We start from the raw sequence: 18,180 nt of genomic DNA on the forward strand, positions 1-18,180 counted from the left end.
CAACCTGAGCGTATCTCTGTTCCGTTGCAGTGAGGGAGCGTGACGCGTAGGCAACAGGTCTCCACTCCTCATCCCATCTTTGAAGCAACACACCCCCTAAGCCATACGATGATGCGTCCGCTGACACCTTGCAGTCACGGCTTGGGTCATACATGGCCAACACTGGCGGTGATGTGAGCGCATCTTTCAGGTTCTGAAATGCTCTAGCCTGGTCAATGTCCCATCTCCAGCAGTTTTTCTTAGACAGTAAGTCTCTTAGAGGTTTGTCCTTCTCTGCGAGCTGTGGGATAAACTTTCCAAGCTGGTTAACCATTCCCAGAAAGCTCCTTAACTCACTCACACTTTGTGGCTCCTTCATCTCCCTCACAGCCTGGGTCTTGCTTGGGTCAGGGCTGATACCGCTGGCTGAGAGAACATGCCCTAAAAACGTCACCTGCTGTTTCGCGATGTCGCACTTGTTAATGTTCAGGGTGATGCCAGCTTTTTGGATCCTGCCCAGCACAGCGTGTAGGCGAGAGTCATGCTCTTCCTGCGTTCTGCCCCAGACCAGCACGTCGTCCATGTGGCAAACCACCCCTTCCATACCATCTGTGACCTCTGTGACCATCCTGTTCTGGAAATGCTCCGGTGCTGAAGCAATCCCGAAGGGCAGGCTCTTGAAGTAATAACGCCCAAACGGTGTGACGAAAGTGGTGTATTTGGCTGAGTTTTCCGTCAGAGGTATCTGCCAAAACCCCATGTTAGCGTCCAGCTTGCTGAATATGCTGGCACCAGCCAATCTGCCCAATGTTTCCTCCACCGATGGCAGTATGTACTTCTCTCGACACACAGACTCATTGAGGTGTGTAAGGTCGACACATATGCGTACATCTTCTGTCTTCTTCGGTACCACCACCATGCCTGAGCACCAATCAGTTGGCTCCTCAATCCTGCTGATCACCCCTAGTTCTTCCATACGGGCCAGCTCCTGCTTAACTTTGTCCATCAGAGGCAACGGGATTCTCCGTGGCGTCTTCAAGGAAAAAGGTTGAGCTCCAGGTTTCAGTTTGATGTCGTACGGCTGACGTACTTCACCGAGACCACTGCACAGCTTTGGGTAGCACTTTTTAAGCGTCTCTATAGTTATGCTCTCCAGACGAGCCACAAGCTCCAGCTTGCTAATAGCAGGTCTCCCCAGCAAAGCAGTGTGCAGGTGTCTGATGACAAAGACATCCTCAAGTATTTCTTTGTCTCCCTTCCTCAGTGCAAGCTCACTGACACCAACGACATCCAAACGACTCCTCCCGGGACCCAGCAGAGCCTTGGTTGATTTGTGGAGACTGGGGGGGTGGTTGTGTCTGTAGAGCTCCTTAAACACCTTAAGGGGTAGGACTGTCACATCGGCTCCTGTATCAATTTTAAATGACACGTTTTTGTTGTTTATGCTTAAGTCGACAGTCCACGGCTCACCCTCACACTTAACACTGCCCAGGAACAAACCATGTTCATCCTCTTCAACCTCATGCACTGTTTTTGGTGCCCTGCATACACGCCTGTAATGTCCTTTCTTTCCACATGCATGGCATTTCACTTCATTCGCTGGACAATCCTGCTTTGAATGGGATGGAGCGCCACCACATTTCTGACAGGTTGGCCCTTTTCTGCCATCTTCTCGGAATCCACGTGTTTTAGCTTGACGACTATCAGTCTGGAGCAGTTTGGTTCTAACAGGCTTACGACTGATTTTATGCACTCTATCTACTGACTTAGCATCGCTAGCCTCACCTCTAGAGTCACCTCGCAAGGAGGATTGTTGTCGCTTTACCTCTTCACTTTGCCTCGCCATGTTGATAGCCCTCTGCAAAGTCAAATCTGGGTCAAGCTGCATGCGTTCTGACAGCCGTTTGTCCGTGAGACCGACAACGAGCCTATCCCGTATCAGCTCATCATGTAGCACTCCATAGTTGCAATGTTCTGCTAGCGCATACAGTGCTGTCACAAAAGCATCCACTGTCTCATTGTCTCCCTGTCGGCGCATATTGAATTTGGCGCGCTCATAGATCACATTTTTCTTCACAATGAAAAAAGCCTGGAAACCATCACGTACCCCCTCGTACGTTGTCCTTTGCTCCGCTGTTAAACTCAGACCGCGAAGCACATCGTCCGCCTCATCTCCCATGCAGTAAATCAACGTGTTGACTTGGTTTTCCTCCGAGCTGACGTTCAAATTACTGGCGAGACGGAATCTCTCGAACCTCCGTATCCATTTGGACCACTCCTGCGGTTTTGAAAAGTCGAAGGATTCCGGTGGCTGGATGCTGAATGTCGCGCTCGGCCCCGCCGGTGCTCTCTGTGCAGTCTCATCCGCCATATTCTCCCCTCGTTATCCCGCGAGCTCCGCCAGACACAGGTTCGTTCAGTCGAGGTTATATGGATCAGTACAGGACTTCTGACACCATGTCGTGTTATTCAATTATACGCGGGTCCACTGTACGATTCATAACCACACTTTATTCTCTTGTTCTTGCTCTGCCCCCACATAACATAACATTCTCTACAGAAACACACCGGTCTCGCCCTCTAGCTGCCATCAGCCTAACTACACTGACCGGCTGCATTAACATCTACTGTACAATGCAATTACACCACAACAATCAGCAGAGAAAAAGTAAATTTCTATTGTGTTTCATTAAGACTGGAAACACTTTCGAAATTTAACTGATGGTGACCTTGGTATATTTTAAACAGTTAGCTTGAATAGAACTTAGGTGTACCTGGTATAGAATCGGATGTCAGTGTCGGAGCCAGCAAAACGCTGTAACCCAAATTCTCGCTGGACACGTAACTCCTGTATTTCCTTCCTCAGAGTCTCCACGTCTTCGGACAGGTCTTCTGCAGCTGATGCAGATATGTCTAATGCAGACGGCTCAGGGACTGAGCAGTAGTCATGATCTCTTGTAAGACTGTGCTCTTCTTGATCGTCAGGAGGAACTAGTTCAAGGCGTCGCTCCGTTCTCTCCCAAACACTACGCCGGGGTGGTTCAACTTTATAGCCATTCCACTCAAAAAGTGTTGGTACAGCACCTTTAATAAGCCACCTTCGACCATCGAGGGTTGTTGGCTCTATGAGTTGATCACTGGCGAAATGTCTGCTGCAGACCCTGGTGTGAGAGGTAATTGTGAAATGATGTATGTTTACCAGCCATTGTCTTCTCAAGTCAGAATGGGTCGGAACACCATGAAAACTTAGTATGCCGTTAAATTTGGCTGAAGCCGAACAAAGTGGGACACAGCAATGCTCGGAGTATTTCTTCTGCTGTTTTTGAAAATATTCTGTTTTAAATACTTTCCTTTTTATACTCATTCTGAAGTGACGTCAGCATAGCTACCGATAGATAAACAAACATACCGGAAACGCCCAAGCGGTAGTATTTGGAAACGGAAATACGTCACATGCCGTAGTGCAAGTAGTCCATTACCAAGAATAGAGAGGGGACAGCCTAACATATGAAACAGGAAGAAAAAAAAACCGCAGTGTAATCTATTTATTTCAACAAAGTAACTGTATTCTGAATACCACCTTTTCCAAATGGTAACGTAACGGAATACAGTTACTCAAATGTTGTATTTTAAATACGTAATGCCGGTACATGTATTTCGTTAATCCCCAACACTGATTTTACACCCCATTCCTACAACAGTGCTAAAAGAAGTCCTGCCATTAATTAATTGAAGCCTCCAGCTTTCTGGCCTCTAGCTCACCTTGGAATGGTTCGCAGCTGACTGTGAAGCAGTGGGAATGAGAATCAGCAAATCTGAGACCAATGTCCTCAGCCAGAAAAGGGTGGAGTGCCCACTCCAGGTCAGGACGAGTTTCTGCCCCAAGTTGAGGAGTTTAAGTATCTCAGGGTCTTGTTCACGAGGGATGGGAGAAGGGAGCGGGAGATCGACAGACGGATTGGTGCTGCAGCTGCAGTGATGCGCACGCTGCACCGGGCTGTTGTGGTGCAGAGAGAGCTGAGCGTAAAAGCAAAGCTCTCAATTTACCGGTCGATCTACGTCCCTACCCTCACTTATGGTCACGAGCTGTGGGTAGTGACCGAAAGAATGAGATTGCGGATACAAGTGTTGGAAATGGGCTTCCTCCAAAGGGTGGCTGGCCTCTCCCTCAGAGATAGGGTGAGAGGTTCAGCTATTCGAGAGGGGCTCAGAGTAGAGCCGCTGCTCCTCCACCACATCGAAAGAAGCCAGTTGAGGTGGTTCAGGCATCTGACAACGATGCCTCCTGGGTGGGGTGTTCCGGGCATTTCCCACCGGGAGGACCCGGGGCAGACCCAGGATATGCTGGAAAGATTTTATCTCTCGGCTGGCCTGTGAACGCCTCGGTGTTCCCCCGGACAAGCTGGAGGAAGTGGCTGGGGAGAGGGAGGTCTGGGCTTTTCTGCTTGGGCTGCTGCCCCCACGACCCGGCCCCGGATAAGTGGAATAAAATGGATAGATGGATGGATCTTTAATATGATCAACACATCTCTTATAATCGGCTGTGTACCACAGGCCTTAAACCGTTACTTAAAAATCCATCTCTTGACCCAGCAACTTAGGTAATTAAAGGCCAATCTCCAACCTTCCTTTCATCTCAAAAATCCTTGAAAGAGTAGTTGTTAAACAGCTAACTGATCAACTGCAGAGGAATGGTTTATTTGAAGAGTTTCAGTCAGGTTTTAGAGCTCATCACAGACAGAAACAGCTTTAGTGAAGGGTTACAAATGATCTTCTTATGGCCTCTGACAGTGGACTCATCTCTGTGCTTGTCCTGCTAGACCTTAGTGCAGCATTCGATACTGTCGACCATAATATCCTATTAGAGCGATTAGAACATGCTGTAGGTATTACAGGTACTGCGCTGCAGTGGTTTGTATCATATCTACAGTGGCTTGCAAAAGTATTCGGCCCCTTGAACTTTTCCACATTTTGTCACATTACAGCCACAAACATGAATCAATTTTATTGGAGATTTATTGGATTCCATTGCAATGTCTCTACCAGCTTTGCACATCTACAGACTGAAATCCTTGCCCATTCTTCTTTGGAAAGCAGCTCAAGCTCAGTCAGATTAGATGGACAGCGTTTGTGAACAGCAGTTTTCAGATCTTGCCACAGGTTCTCGATTGGATTTAGATCTGGACTTTGACTGGGCCATTCTAACACATGGATGTGTTTTGTTTTAAATCCTTCCATTGTTGCCCTGGCTTTATGTTTAGGGTCGTTGTCTTGCTGGAAGGTGAACCTCTGCCCCAGTCTCAAGTCTTTTGCAGACAGGTTTTCTTCCAAGATTGCCCTGTATTTGGCTCCATCCATCTTCCCATCAACTCTGACCAGCTTCCCTGTCCCTGCTGAAGAGAAGCACCCCCAGAGCATGATGCTGCCACCACCATATTTGACAGTGGGGATGGTGTGTTCAGAGTGATGTGCAGTGTTAGTTTCCCGCCACACATAGCGTTTTGTATTTTGGCCAAAAAGTTCCATTTTGGTCTCATCTGACCAGAGCACCTTCTTCCACATGTTTGCTGTGTCCCCCACATGGCTTGTGGCAAACTGCAAACGGGACTTCTTATGGTTTTCTGTTAACAATGGCTTTCTTCTTGCCACTCTTCCATAAAGGCCAACTTTGTGCAGTGCACGACTAATAGTTATCCTATGGACAGATTCCCCCACCTGAGCTGTAGATCTCTGCAGCTCGTCCAGAGTCACCATGGGCCTCTTGGCTGCATTTCTGATCAGCGCTCTCCTTGTTCGTCCTGTGAGTTTAGGTGGACGTGTCATGAATAGGCTGTGTGCAGGCAGGATGAGGACCCAAACGCAAGCACACGGAGGCAGGAATGAACTCAAAACAGTTTTATTGCTGACGGAAGTTAAGACGATGCAAAATAATATGAAACTAAACTGGGAAGTCATAAAGGAACTGACTCATGAGGAAACACACGGAAGGGCACACAGTCATGAGGGAGAACACGACACTGAACTGAGGGAGACGCGGACATAAATACACAGAGGGTTAATGAGGGAAGTGGGAGCACACGGGAAACACAGCTGACACAGATAATCATAATGAGACAGGGCAGGAGTGAACACAACATGACGCATACTGACGAGAGACTGTAAAACAGGAAGTACACAGAGGTTCAGACAGGAGGAGAGAGAGCACAGGGAGAGCACAGACATAACGGGCTGGGGAAAACATGGAATAAAACACAAGGAGGGGAAACGAGGGCTCACAGATACATAGAGGGGCACACAGGGGGTAATCAAATAAGGAACATCTTAACAGAACAACCTAGGGACCAAGGCATAAATAAGGAACAAAATACAAAACACACGAAAACTAAGAATACTGGGCCAACATGGCTCAGGACCATGACAGGACGGCCTTGTCTTGGTAGGTTTACAGTTGTGCCATACTCCTTCCATTTCTGAACGATTGCTTGAACACTGCTCTGTGGGATGTTCAAGCCTTGGGAAATCTTTCTGTAGCCTAAGCCTGCTTTACATTTCTCAATAACTTTATCCCTGACCTGTCTGGTGTGTTCTTTGGACTTCATGGTGTTGTTGCTCCCAATATTCTCTTAGACAACCTCTGAGGCCGTCACAGAGCAGCTGTATTTGTACTGACATTAGATCACACACAGGTGCACTCTGTTTAGTCATTAGCTCTCATCAGGCAATGTCTGTGGGCAACTGACTGCACTCAGACCAAAGGGGGCTGAATAATTACGCACACCCCACTTTTCAGTTATTTATTTGTAAGAAATGTTTGGAATCATGTATGATTTTCATTCCACTTCTCACGTGTACACCACTTTGTGTTGGTCTTTCACGTGGAATTCCAATAAAATCGATTCATGTTTGTGGCTGTAATGTGACAAAATGTGGAAAAGTTCAAGGGGGCTGAATACTTTTGCAAGCCACTGTATCTAATAGACTCCAATTTGTTCATGTATATAGAGAATGTTCTTCACACACTGCGGTTAATTATGGAGTTCCACAGGGTTCAGTACTAGAACCAGTTCTGTTTACATTATACATGCTTCCCTTAGGCAATATCGTTGTATACTATCCCGTAGGCATAGCATACATTTTCACTGCTATACAGATTCTTACTCTGGATGACATTGCTTTGGCCTCCAGTAACACTGTGAGGAACCTTGGAGTGATTTTTGACCAGGATATGTCCTTCAATGCACATATTTAACAAATATGTTGGACTTCTTTCTTCCATTTGCGCAACATCTTTAAAATTAGAAATATCCTGTCTCAGAGTGATGCTGAAAAACTAGTTCATGCATTTATTACTTCTAGGCTGAAATCAAATCAAATCAATTTATTTATATAGCACTTTTCACAGGATAAAAACCACAAAGTGCTTCACAGTAATATAAAAAAGAAATACATAAAATACATCAATAATAAAACACACAGCACAAATCTAATTAAAAGCCAATCTAAATAAATGAGTCTTAAGCTGCTTTTTAAAAGAATAAATACAATCAAGGCAACGTAATGATGGAGGGAGAGCATTCCACAACCTGGGGGCCACCGCTATCACCTCTAGTCTTAAAAAGAGTTTGTGGGACTACCAACAGCCTTTGATTAGAAGATCTCAGGCTGCGAGAGGGAGCATGGGGTTCTAACAGATCAGAAATGTAAGCAGGGGCATCACAATTCAAAGCTTTAAAAGTCAGTACCATGATTTTAAAATGAATTCTAAAATGTACTGGAAGCCAGTGTAATGAACGTAAATCTGGTGTAATGTGCTCTCTTTTTCGTGTCTTAGTTAAAAGCCTTGCAGCAGCATTCTGGACTAACTGGAGACGGTCAAGATTCCTTTTGCTCAAACAAAGAAAAAGGCTGTTACAATAATCTAAGCGAGATGAATTAAAAGTATGAATAACCATTTCTAACTCAGATTTAGACAACAAAGTTCGCAGTTTGGAGATGTTTCTTAGCTGAAAAAGGCAGTTCCTAATTAACTGGTGAGAGTGTTGTTCTAGGGACATGAACTACTGTAATTCATTATTATCAGGATGTCCTAAAAACTCCCTGAAAAACCTTCAGCTAATCCAAAATGCTGCAGCAAGAGTACTGACAGGGACTAGAAAGAGAGAGCATATTTCTCCTGTATTGGCTTCACTTCATTGGCTTCCTGTTAAATCCAGAACTGAATTCAAAATCCTGCTCCTCACAAACAAGGTCTTAAATAATCAGGCCCCATCTTATCTTAATGACCTTGTAGTACCATATCACCCTATTAGAGCACTTCGCTCTCACACTGCAGGCTCACTTGTTGTTCCTAGAGTATTTAAAAGTAGACTGGGAGGGAGAGCCTTCAGTTTTCAGGCCCCTCTACTATGGAACCAGCTTCCAGGCTGGATTCAGGAGACAGACACTATCTCTACTTCTAAGATTAGGCTTCAAATGTTCTGTTTGGTAGAGCATATAGTTATAGGCTGGACCACGTGACCCTGAATCCTTCCTTAGTTATGTTGCTGTGATTTGATGATATATAAATAAAACTGAATTGAAATCTTGTAGGTCCCACAGTCTGAGAAACAGTGACACAGCTGATCACTGTGATTTATTATAAAATAATGCAAACAACTCTTCAAAGGTGTTTATTTAGTTTCACTGTGGGATTAAATCTTTGTGCGAGTGTAAAGCTGAGCTCAGTGAAGTCAAAGAGAAGGCTCCGTCCAGTCTCTATCAGTGTTTCTGTGACACGTTCATAAACTCATAAACACTAAACTGCAGCTGCTGGTCGTGAACTTCGGCTGACTTCATGTTTCCAGGATTTACACATATGTCTTCAACACTGTAGGATTTTCATACAGGTAGTCTCATTAAGCTGATTACAAGGCACGTGTATAAAATGAACCCCGTGTGCTGACACAGTCTGACCAGAGGGGGGCGCCTGCGCACTGCTGATTTTGTGTTTCAGTCTCTTTCAGCAGGTTGAAGCATCTTCCTGATCATCATCATAACACAACACCATAATTTAATCTGTCCAGCTGCTCCAGATTACTTTGTTATTTCTCTCCAACAATTCTCTTATCAAAAATACAAAATCAATAAACTTATAAATAGAATCAATCTGAGGTCTGTCGAGTTAAATTTTTTATTCGCATAAATGCATCGAGCCTGAAATATTATTATTAATTATTAGTAGTTTATTGTAATCAATAACACATTTTCTCAAAGATTCAAAGATTTAAAAACAAAATCGTTTGTTTATTTAAAGGATTTTCAAAACATTATTTAATTACTGTTATTAGCAGCAGTATTATGTCTTTGTACTGTGGTAACACTGGGTGAACTTAAAAGGACTCAAAGTAATCTATTACATCTAAACTAAAGTAACCTGAATCAAGCAGTGCTTCATATTTTCCATGTTTTGTGTTAATGATCAGCTGTGATGTCATCACTCCATCCGGTTCTATACAGGAGCAGAGGTTTGAAGTTTAGGAAAATGGAAGCAATAAAACAGATTTTTTTTTACTTTATTAGTTTTTTATTCTTATTTATCACCGAAGACCTGCTAGATTTAATTAATTTACTAATTAAAAACTAATGAAGCCTAATTTTTCCTTAGTTGCAGGCTGCAGTGTAGCCTGAGAGGTCAAATCTAGGGCTGGGTGTGACATCACTTCCTGTTACTGTTTTCTGTGACTCATTTGTTTCTGGCTCTGTCACATTTACATGTTAGAGGAACAAATAGGAAAATCTGCCCCACATCTGCCATAGGGAGGGGTTTATTTTGTTTCAACGACAACAACAGGTATTCCAAAAAAAAAGAGAGAAAGATAATATATTAATAATATATTATAAATGATCATATTTTCACCTCAGTAATTATATTAGAGGTGAACATCATTATCATTGATTATTAATTGTTTGTGGATGATGAAGCGAATAAATAGAAAATCAGCAGTAAATGAGTGTTAAAAAAACGTCTTTTCATGATCCCCCAGAAGGACCTGCTGCACTTTTTTATGCTGCAGCTTTTCAAATTTCCAATATTTCCTTCAAAATAAAAGCCTGAAATGAGTTCCAAACCCAGGGCTCGAGTCCCCGTAAAGGGTCACAAGGAAATTTTGAGCGGTCATGAGAAAGTTTGAAGAGATTAAATTAAAGCGGAGAACTTAAGACAGGAAATGACTCAGATCTTTGTGACTAACCGTCCAGATGTTTACAGAGGCTGAGCTCATGTTTGACCTGCAGGGTTTTTATCTCAGACTTTTTTTAGTTTAGAGCTGAAACACAAACACGTTCCTCTTAGGTCTGATCCACAGCCCGACGGTCGAGGCTGCCACTCTCAGAATTTATTTGTTCGTTCATTTCATGCATGAATTACACTGTAAAAAAAAAATTAAAAAAGGGGGCGGGGGGGGGGGGGGTGGAGGTTTCTGTAAAATTGAAAAATTTAACGTGTAGTTAAAAAAAAACAGAAAATATGGAAAATAATTTTTAAAATAATAATAACATGAAAAAATGTTCATTTTAAAACTGTTTACACTGTATTTTACAGTTGTTGTTGTTTTTGTTTTTTCTGTGTGTGCGCTGTTAATAATCTTTATTGTTTAAAATGATAATGTTCAAATGTTCCTCTGGAAAAAACTAATTAACTTCATTTTGCAGTTATAAAAATACACTTTAGCTTCCATTTACGTTTATAAGAAGTTTTTAAAAATAGAAATTAAATAAAATCCAGCCTTTCCTTTAAACCTTTAGTTTGATTAATCTTCTGGTCTGTGTGTGTTGTTATGGATAAACTCTCCCAGCTACTAAGATTTGCCCCACAAAATTGGATTTGGTCCTCAGTGACCTGCTGGATGTTAAACTGTTTATAAAACCAGCGGTCATTTATCCGTGCGGTGTACAGGGCACATGAACGCAACGCAATCTGAGCCCTCTGAATTTTAAAAGAAATCTTGACCCTTAAACATTTACTGACTTTATCTTTAATAAAATTTGCTAAACTTTTATTTCTAAATGTAAAGCTGTGTGACCGATCATCTTTAACTCACCATTCTTACGTTAACTGAAAGTAACAGCAACTTATTCAATTACAGACAAACTAAAGCTAATACATAATAAATAAACAAAGGTCAGCTTTACTTCTTGCAAAAAAGCAGTGTCAGCATAACAATGAAGCGTTATATTAAACTGTTTGTTTTAAGAATTCAGGAGAAGTCAGACACATTTAATATTTTATATCAAAGTAAGAGCGCTCTAATTAATTTTAAGTTAAGCAGTTTGTACAGATTTAATTTAGTAAATGTTATTATAAATAAACTCAAAGATTATACAATAATTAACCTAAAAATGTATGAATTAAGTTTAACGCATTAATTTGAATCAACCAAAAAACAGTTCTGGAAACACTGTTGTTTGTTTGTTTGTTTGTTTGTTTGTTTGTTTGTTTGTATGTGCATTTCTTTTCTTCTTCTTTTTTTGTTGCTGTTGTAACCAAATTTCCCCTTGTGGGACAATTAAAGGATTCTTCTGTTCATCTATTCTATTCTACAAAGTGGCATCAAACCATCAAGCAGCACTTTCCTTTCCATGAAATCAGAGTCATGTGGATAATTATTATAAAATGAATTTAATGTTCTTGGTGATTCCTCCGAAATATAAGCGTTGCTATTGCAGCGCCCCCTGCTGGCTAGTGTTTGTCTGTTTAGATTTAAAATGATTAAAAAATATTTTCATTTATTAAGACAAATTTTAGTATATTTTATTAAACAGTAAAGCGTGACTGAAATCATGTTTATTATTTCAATCACAAAAGCAGAGTGTGTTTAAATTTTTTTTCATGCATTTTAATTTCCACTATTTGACTTTATTTTATTTTACTTTATTTCATTTCTTTTTACCTCATTTTATTTTGTTTTAATAACCGACCTGGTTTTGCTCCTCTGATTATTTAAATCATACTTTTGTCTCTGACCTTTAAATTCTCGTTTTTCTCTTTCTTCACATTTTTTTATTTCCCATCACTCATCTCATTTCTGCTCAGCCAATCACGAGGCCCTCCTGAACCGGGAACGTCTACGTCACCCCCAGGTTAACCAATCCGGAGAGACCACCCCTGCCCGTCCTCAGCCCCCCTCCCCGTCCCCCTGTTCTCCCTCCTCTCTAACTTGGGGCTGATAGTCTCGCGCGGATGATCAGCTGTTATTATCTCACGCAACTCGCGGGCGGAAGCAGCGCGTGCGCCTGGTGCCTATCCGGGACTCGGAGCTGGACTCAGGCTGTCTGCATAGAGGACCGTGGTGGGATTAGAGCGCAGAGCGGCCCGGGATGGGCTCAGAGCGGCGTTAGTGCGCGCCCCTGCCCGCAGAGCCCGGCCCGCCCCCCGGGGGGATGTTAGCGGCGGGTCCGATGGACGGGTCCCGTCAGAGCGCCTTCCTCCTCAGCACGCCCCCCCTGGCTGCTCTGCATAGCATGACCGAGATGAAGACCCCGCTGTACCCGGCCTACCCGCTCTCCTCCGGTGGCCCCGCCTCCTCTACCTCACCGGCTACCACCTCCCCGAACCCGGGCGGCATGGCCGCAGCCTCCCCGGGCATCAAGAGCTCCACCGGCCCGTCCTCCGGGCTCGGCTCCCCGCAACAGTGCTCCTCTGCCACCCCGCACGGAATTAACGACATCCTGAACCGGCCCTGCGCCACCTCCGCCGGGGCCTCCGCCTCCTCCTCCGCGGGGATCCTGACGGGTCTGCCCAGGTTCAGCAGCCTCAGCCCGCCGCCTCCCCCCGGGCTCTACTTCAGCCCCTCCGCGGCCGCCGTGGCCGTGGCCCGGTACCCGAAGCCCCTGGCGGACCTGCCAGGCAGGACGCCCATCTTCTGGCCGGGGGTGATGCAGAGCCCCCACTGGAGGGACGCTAGGTTCGCGTGCTCGCCCCGTGAGTGGAAAACAAGTGTTAGATCCCAGAAACATGACGTACAATAAAATAATAGAACAGAATAGAAGCAGGCTATGGGCTGTGTGTACTGAATGTCTGTGTCGGCCTCTCGTTTCAGATCAGAGCTCTGTCTTATTGGACAAAGACGGCAAACGGAAGCACACGCGGCCCACGTTCTCCGGGCAGCAGATCTTCGCCCTGGAAAAAACTTTCGAACAAACGAAATATCTGGCGGGCCCCGAGAGAGCCCGGCTGGCCTACTCCCTGGGCATGACCGAGAGCCAGGTCAAGGTAACCGACACCCCTATTTCAATATGTGCTGCTGCTTACCCGTCTGCTTCCACAAACGGAACTTTCACCGTGTTTGTGGGTAAATCGCAGAGAATTCATCAATCATTATATCAGGGGTTTTTTCCTTTCGCACTCTTTGTAAAGCGGGCTTGAATCCACGTTTTTCAGCTAAAATTCAGGTTTTAATTTTCCTGTCTCACAATAAAATTATTTAATTAATTTGAAGCAAAAACATTTTTTAACAATCATGTGTACGTTGTTTTAAGTTATTTATCTTGTAACTTATATCTTATTTTTAGGTTTAGGTAAGTTATTATTTTTGAGCTTTAGCTCACAATTTTAACCTTTTACATGCATCGGGTCAGAATACGTGTTTTTAATTAAATCTGAGTTCAAAAGAGGAAAATTAATTATAGAAAGAATGATGACTTAACCTGTCACAGTTTAAATCTGCCTTTATAAATAAAGTTTCTCATATTTAATAAGCTGCCGTTTAGTCGCCTGTATTGGTTTCTGTAGGAATTTAAATGTGAAAACTGGGACTGTTTCCTGTCTTAGCTTTAAATAATAAAAGCTAAATCATCCGAAATGTGAGTGGGCTTCTGTGTGTGCCGCCGCCGCAGGTGTGGTTCCAGAACCGGAGGACGAAGTGGCGGAAGAAGCACGCGGCAGAGATGGCCTCCGCCAAGAAGAAGCAGGACTCTGAGACGGAGCGGCTCAAGGGCACTTCGGACAACGAAGACGAGGACGACGAGTACAACAAGCCGCTGGACCCGAACTCCGACGACGAGAAAATCACACAGCTGCTCAAGAAACACAAGCCCGCGAGCTCCGCGCTGCTGTTGCACGCGCCCGACACGGACAGCTCCTAACCGGACCGGAAGTCCGAACTCAGCTGAAGTCACGTGAGCTTACCTGAACGACAGACTGGTTTTTACCTGCGGGCCGGAGCGGACTGTAAATATGAGTGAGTGGATAGAAATGTGAATATTTAAATTTAATGTTTTTCTACTTTTCATTTGGGTTTAATCCCCACCCCTTTCCCACCACCAACACCACCCCGCTGCGGCTCCTTGAAGGCCTCTCAGGAGGAGACCATGAACGCAGCACGTGTACAGACACAAACGGCGCAAACATTTACATTTTTTTATTATTGTTTTTTTTCTGCTCGCGCACATTTTATTTATATGTTCTGGGTTGTGAGTTGCGTCTGCGCAGTTGTGTACCCCGCAGGCTCATGTAATGCACTTTTATTGAATAAAAAAAGAACTGCAGGTGTTTGCTTTGTGTCGCTGATGCTCGGCTTCATCTGAGGCGGATTCTGGATTTCCTTTTTAAACCCGGCTGAAATCACGCAGAAAACATGGACGATTTTGTAGTTTTGGGGGGCTTTTTCTCTCCTTCGGCTGTCGGTGTTTGTGAGCAGTCACACCCGGCTGCACGCTGCTCTGTCCCGGCTTCAGTCCCGACCAGTCCGCGCTCCCGGGTAACACCACCCTCAGCGGTAACACCACCCTCGCCACCGCTCAATTAAATCCGAGTTCTGTTTCCTGATCAGCGCTCAGCTGATGAATTTTAATTCTGTGATTCTAACGCAGGGTCGAGTTTTTGGTTTTTCTGGAAATATTTTATACATTTAGGATAATAATTAAAGAGCGGATATGAACGTTAATGACTTTGAATCCTGTTTTTCAGTTTTGTTTTGTTTTTTTCGTCTCCGGCATGTTTTAATGCAGCTCTGTGCTCTCTTCTTCTCAGTCTAAATTATATTTTCGCACATTTTTACACGTAAAACGCAGAACATGGGGATACATTTCAGTCAACAGGAACTCCGTTTTAAACTGCCGCTGAAAATATGAAAATAATATTTAAAAGTAGTTAAAAATAAAGTCCGAGCTGAAGCTCGGAGGATTCTTCCTGAGATTTGATCGCTGATTTCTTTTCCCCACATTCAGTTGGTTTTTCATTTTTAATGCTAAACATTAATTTAATCGTTTTAATGACTCTTTATCACGTGACTAAATTTATAAAACTTATTATTTATTTTATAATTTATAATTATTTTTATTTTTCTCTCCTCAAGGTAAAGAAACAAATGTCATTTTTCCTTTTTTGTGCTTCTGAATTTTTATTTTTGAATTAAATGTTAAACGTGAAACACACAGCAGATCTGAGGACAGACTCAGAGATCAGCTGATCCAGACGAATTATGATGAATAATAAATTCCTGTGTCAAACAGAAACAGAGAAAAACTGACGAGACACGAAAAACTGCGGCAAAAATAATAAAGCATAAGAACCGGGTTTTTTTTAAATCCCCGTCAGCTTATCACAGAGCAGCATTCATTTATTGTTAAAATTATAATTTGTGAAAGCCAAAGAGAGCGAGATCTGAACTTCCGTGTTTATAAATTTTAAATGTCTGAATCCATCGTAGCGGTCTTGAAGCTGAAATCTTTAATAATAATAATTTGATGTATTATTATTATTATTATTATTATTATTATTATTATTATTATTATTATTATTATTATGCTGTCATTGTGTCCACGGCGCTGTTGTTTCGGTGCTCCTGGCCGGCTGAACATACAGATGACTTTTTATGCACTTTTATTCTATTTACATTTTTTTAAATCGTTTTAAAGGATCGTTTTAAAATGTGTGACTTTCAGTAATTAATGAGGTGAATTAATCCATTAATTGACTCGTTGATGGAAATGGTTTAAACATTTTTCTGAGGTAGCCTATAAATTTAGAGTCCAGCTCAAGCCTTGACCTCGTGCAGCTCCAGCTGTTTGTGCTCAGCTGAGTATAAATGAATAAGCCAGACAAACGAAGAAGAAGTCCCGAAGTGATGTTTGTCTCGTTTTTCTTTGTTTTGATGAATCGGTGGCCATAAGCATCTCTCAGAGCTCCACTTCCTCTCTCCCTTTAAAACGAGCTAGAGGCCGGTGAGGACTTCATCCCGGGCTCCTCCCGCGGACTCCTCCTCACAGCTGGGCTCATCCTGGCTGAAGGATCCAGGTGTTCTCTGAACATCAGCTCACTTATGTGGAGCTTCTGATTTTATTATTTGATAGTATTATTAAAGTAATGCTTGGTTACATGAACCCTTCACAGCACCAAGCATTACTTTAATAACTGATATGAATAATTACAAAAATGAAACTGATGAATAACAGAAAAAAGGACTACATTTTTAATCTATCATTTTCCAGCAGAGAAAAGTTATTAATTATTATTTTTAATGAACAATTCCAAATGTTCTTTTTTCCGTGTATTTTATGAAACTGACAGAGCATAAAATATTTAGTCTTCATCTGCTTTTTATTTTTAAACCAAAAAACATCTTCATCTTTTATTTATTAAATCTGCTGCGGATTGATTTCCTGTCAGCTGAACGGCTCTCATCCTTCCATTTGTGGGGTTCTGCTCGGGCTACTGCGAGGCTCAGAGGGACCCAGAGTCACATTTCAGGCCCCAGAGGAGCTTCATTCGGCCCTGACTCGGACCTGTGGCACTTCAGGCCTTCACTGAGCATCTGAGGCCCCACAGGGGTCCAGCCCCTCGTGTTTGGCACCTCTGTGGAGCTTCTCAACAGGAAGAAAAATGTTTAATTTTTAATGGACCAAATGAGACGAAACAAAAGAGAAAATAAAAGATTGAAATGTAAAAAAATTATTGAGTATTTGTAATAAAGCTGGAAGAACCAACCAATCGATTGATTTATTGATTAGTTTGCAGCTGTTTAGTGATGAATGATTTTATGTTTCATGCAGTTTTTTTCCCCTGTTAGAAGATCATCTTTTAACTTTTTGTTGTACAAACACGACACATGAGGAGAAATCAGTCAGCAATCTGATGGACAGGGAAGCTGCCGGCCTTCTCACACCTTCACATCGACCCCAGCTGCTGTCAGGGGCTCATCCTCCTCCTTCATCCTCCATCATCACAGCCAGAGACACTTTTAATGGTTTTAATGGTTTTTCTGGTTGGCGTCATAGAGGACGAGGCTTCGAGACATTTCCATGGATGAAGAAGCTGCCGGAGGCTCAAACGTATTTTCCTCAGCAGATGTTTGGATTTCCTGAACACAGTTCCTCATCTTCATCCTTCATCATCGAGCTTTCCTCCTGAAGCTCGCTGCAAGCCAACCTTTCCTCAAAAAATTCCAGAAATTTTATATTAAAACCGATAACAAATAAAATAAAATAATTTTGTTTGTTTTTGCATCTGGACAGAGATGGAAGAGACTCGTCAGGAATCATGAAATAAATATAAACAAAAAACTCCTCTGTGCTGAAACTTGTTCTGTATTCAAAGACAGCTTGTCTGTGTACATAGTCAGATTACTGCTGTAACATGTAACTGAGCCGCTCTGGATTTTTCTCTGATCTGTGATCGTTTCATTCATTAACTCCTTACATGGTTTCCTGCAGGATGTGAAGGATTTCCTCCTTTTTCATTGGCTGTTTCAGATCTCTGCTGGCTGCATCAACATCAGCTTCTGAAACATGACTTTTACAGGCAGATCTAAAATCTACACTCTCACATGTTACTGCACTTTAAACTTAATCTAACAGGAACGAAGAGCAACAAGGCACTCACTTCCAGCAGCTGCTACATCAGCAATTTAAAACAATTAACATAATTTTTTTAAGCAATTAAAATTAAGATGTATTTTAAAGTTAAATTAAAATCAAATGTAATTAAAATTTAAAAATAAACATTTAAAAGTAAATTTTATTTTAAAAGTAATTGCTATGTAATTTAATCAAAATAAAGCCACAGAAAAAATGGAGGCACAGAAATAAACTTTTTGGAGCGTATCACATCCAAGAAATTTAATCTTTGAGTTTATGAAAATAGAGTTTAAGCAAAAACATTTTTAGTTTGAGTTCCAGATTTTTAAATTTTTCACTTTTCTTTGATAATTGTCTGGATTTATGGTC

At 42.6% G+C, this 18,180-nt stretch overlaps 1 protein-coding gene across 3 annotated transcripts; it reads left to right on the forward strand.

The window, feature by feature from the left end:
- Nucleotides 1-12,210: 12,210 nt before the first annotated feature.
- nkx6.1 (NK6 homeobox 1) lies at nucleotides 12,211-17,859 on the forward strand. Of its 3 annotated transcripts, none has more exons than XR_003272890.1 (4): nucleotides 12,211-12,937; nucleotides 13,056-13,228; nucleotides 13,852-14,195; nucleotides 16,625-17,859. XR_003272890.1 is itself a non-coding variant. In XM_026174666.1 (3 exons), the coding sequence occupies exons 1-3, from the start codon at nucleotides 12,397-12,399 to the stop codon at nucleotides 14,098-14,100; spliced, it is 963 nt and encodes a 320-aa protein (XP_026030451.1). In that variant the 5' UTR covers nucleotides 12,211-12,396; the 3' UTR covers nucleotides 14,101-14,502. The 3 variants fall into 3 exon arrangements, 1 of the variants encoding a protein (XP_026030451.1); XR_003272891.1 differs by having other exon boundaries at nucleotides 17,025-17,859; XM_026174666.1 differs by lacking the exon at nucleotides 16,625-17,859 and having other exon boundaries at nucleotides 13,852-14,502.
- The last annotated feature ends 321 nt before the right edge of the window (nucleotides 17,860-18,180 follow it).

Source organism: Astatotilapia calliptera, chromosome 7, assembly GCF_900246225.1.
Source record: "Astatotilapia calliptera chromosome 7, fAstCal1.2, whole genome shotgun sequence".
Classification (NCBI taxonomy): domain Eukaryota; kingdom Metazoa; phylum Chordata; class Actinopteri; order Cichliformes; family Cichlidae; genus Astatotilapia; species Astatotilapia calliptera.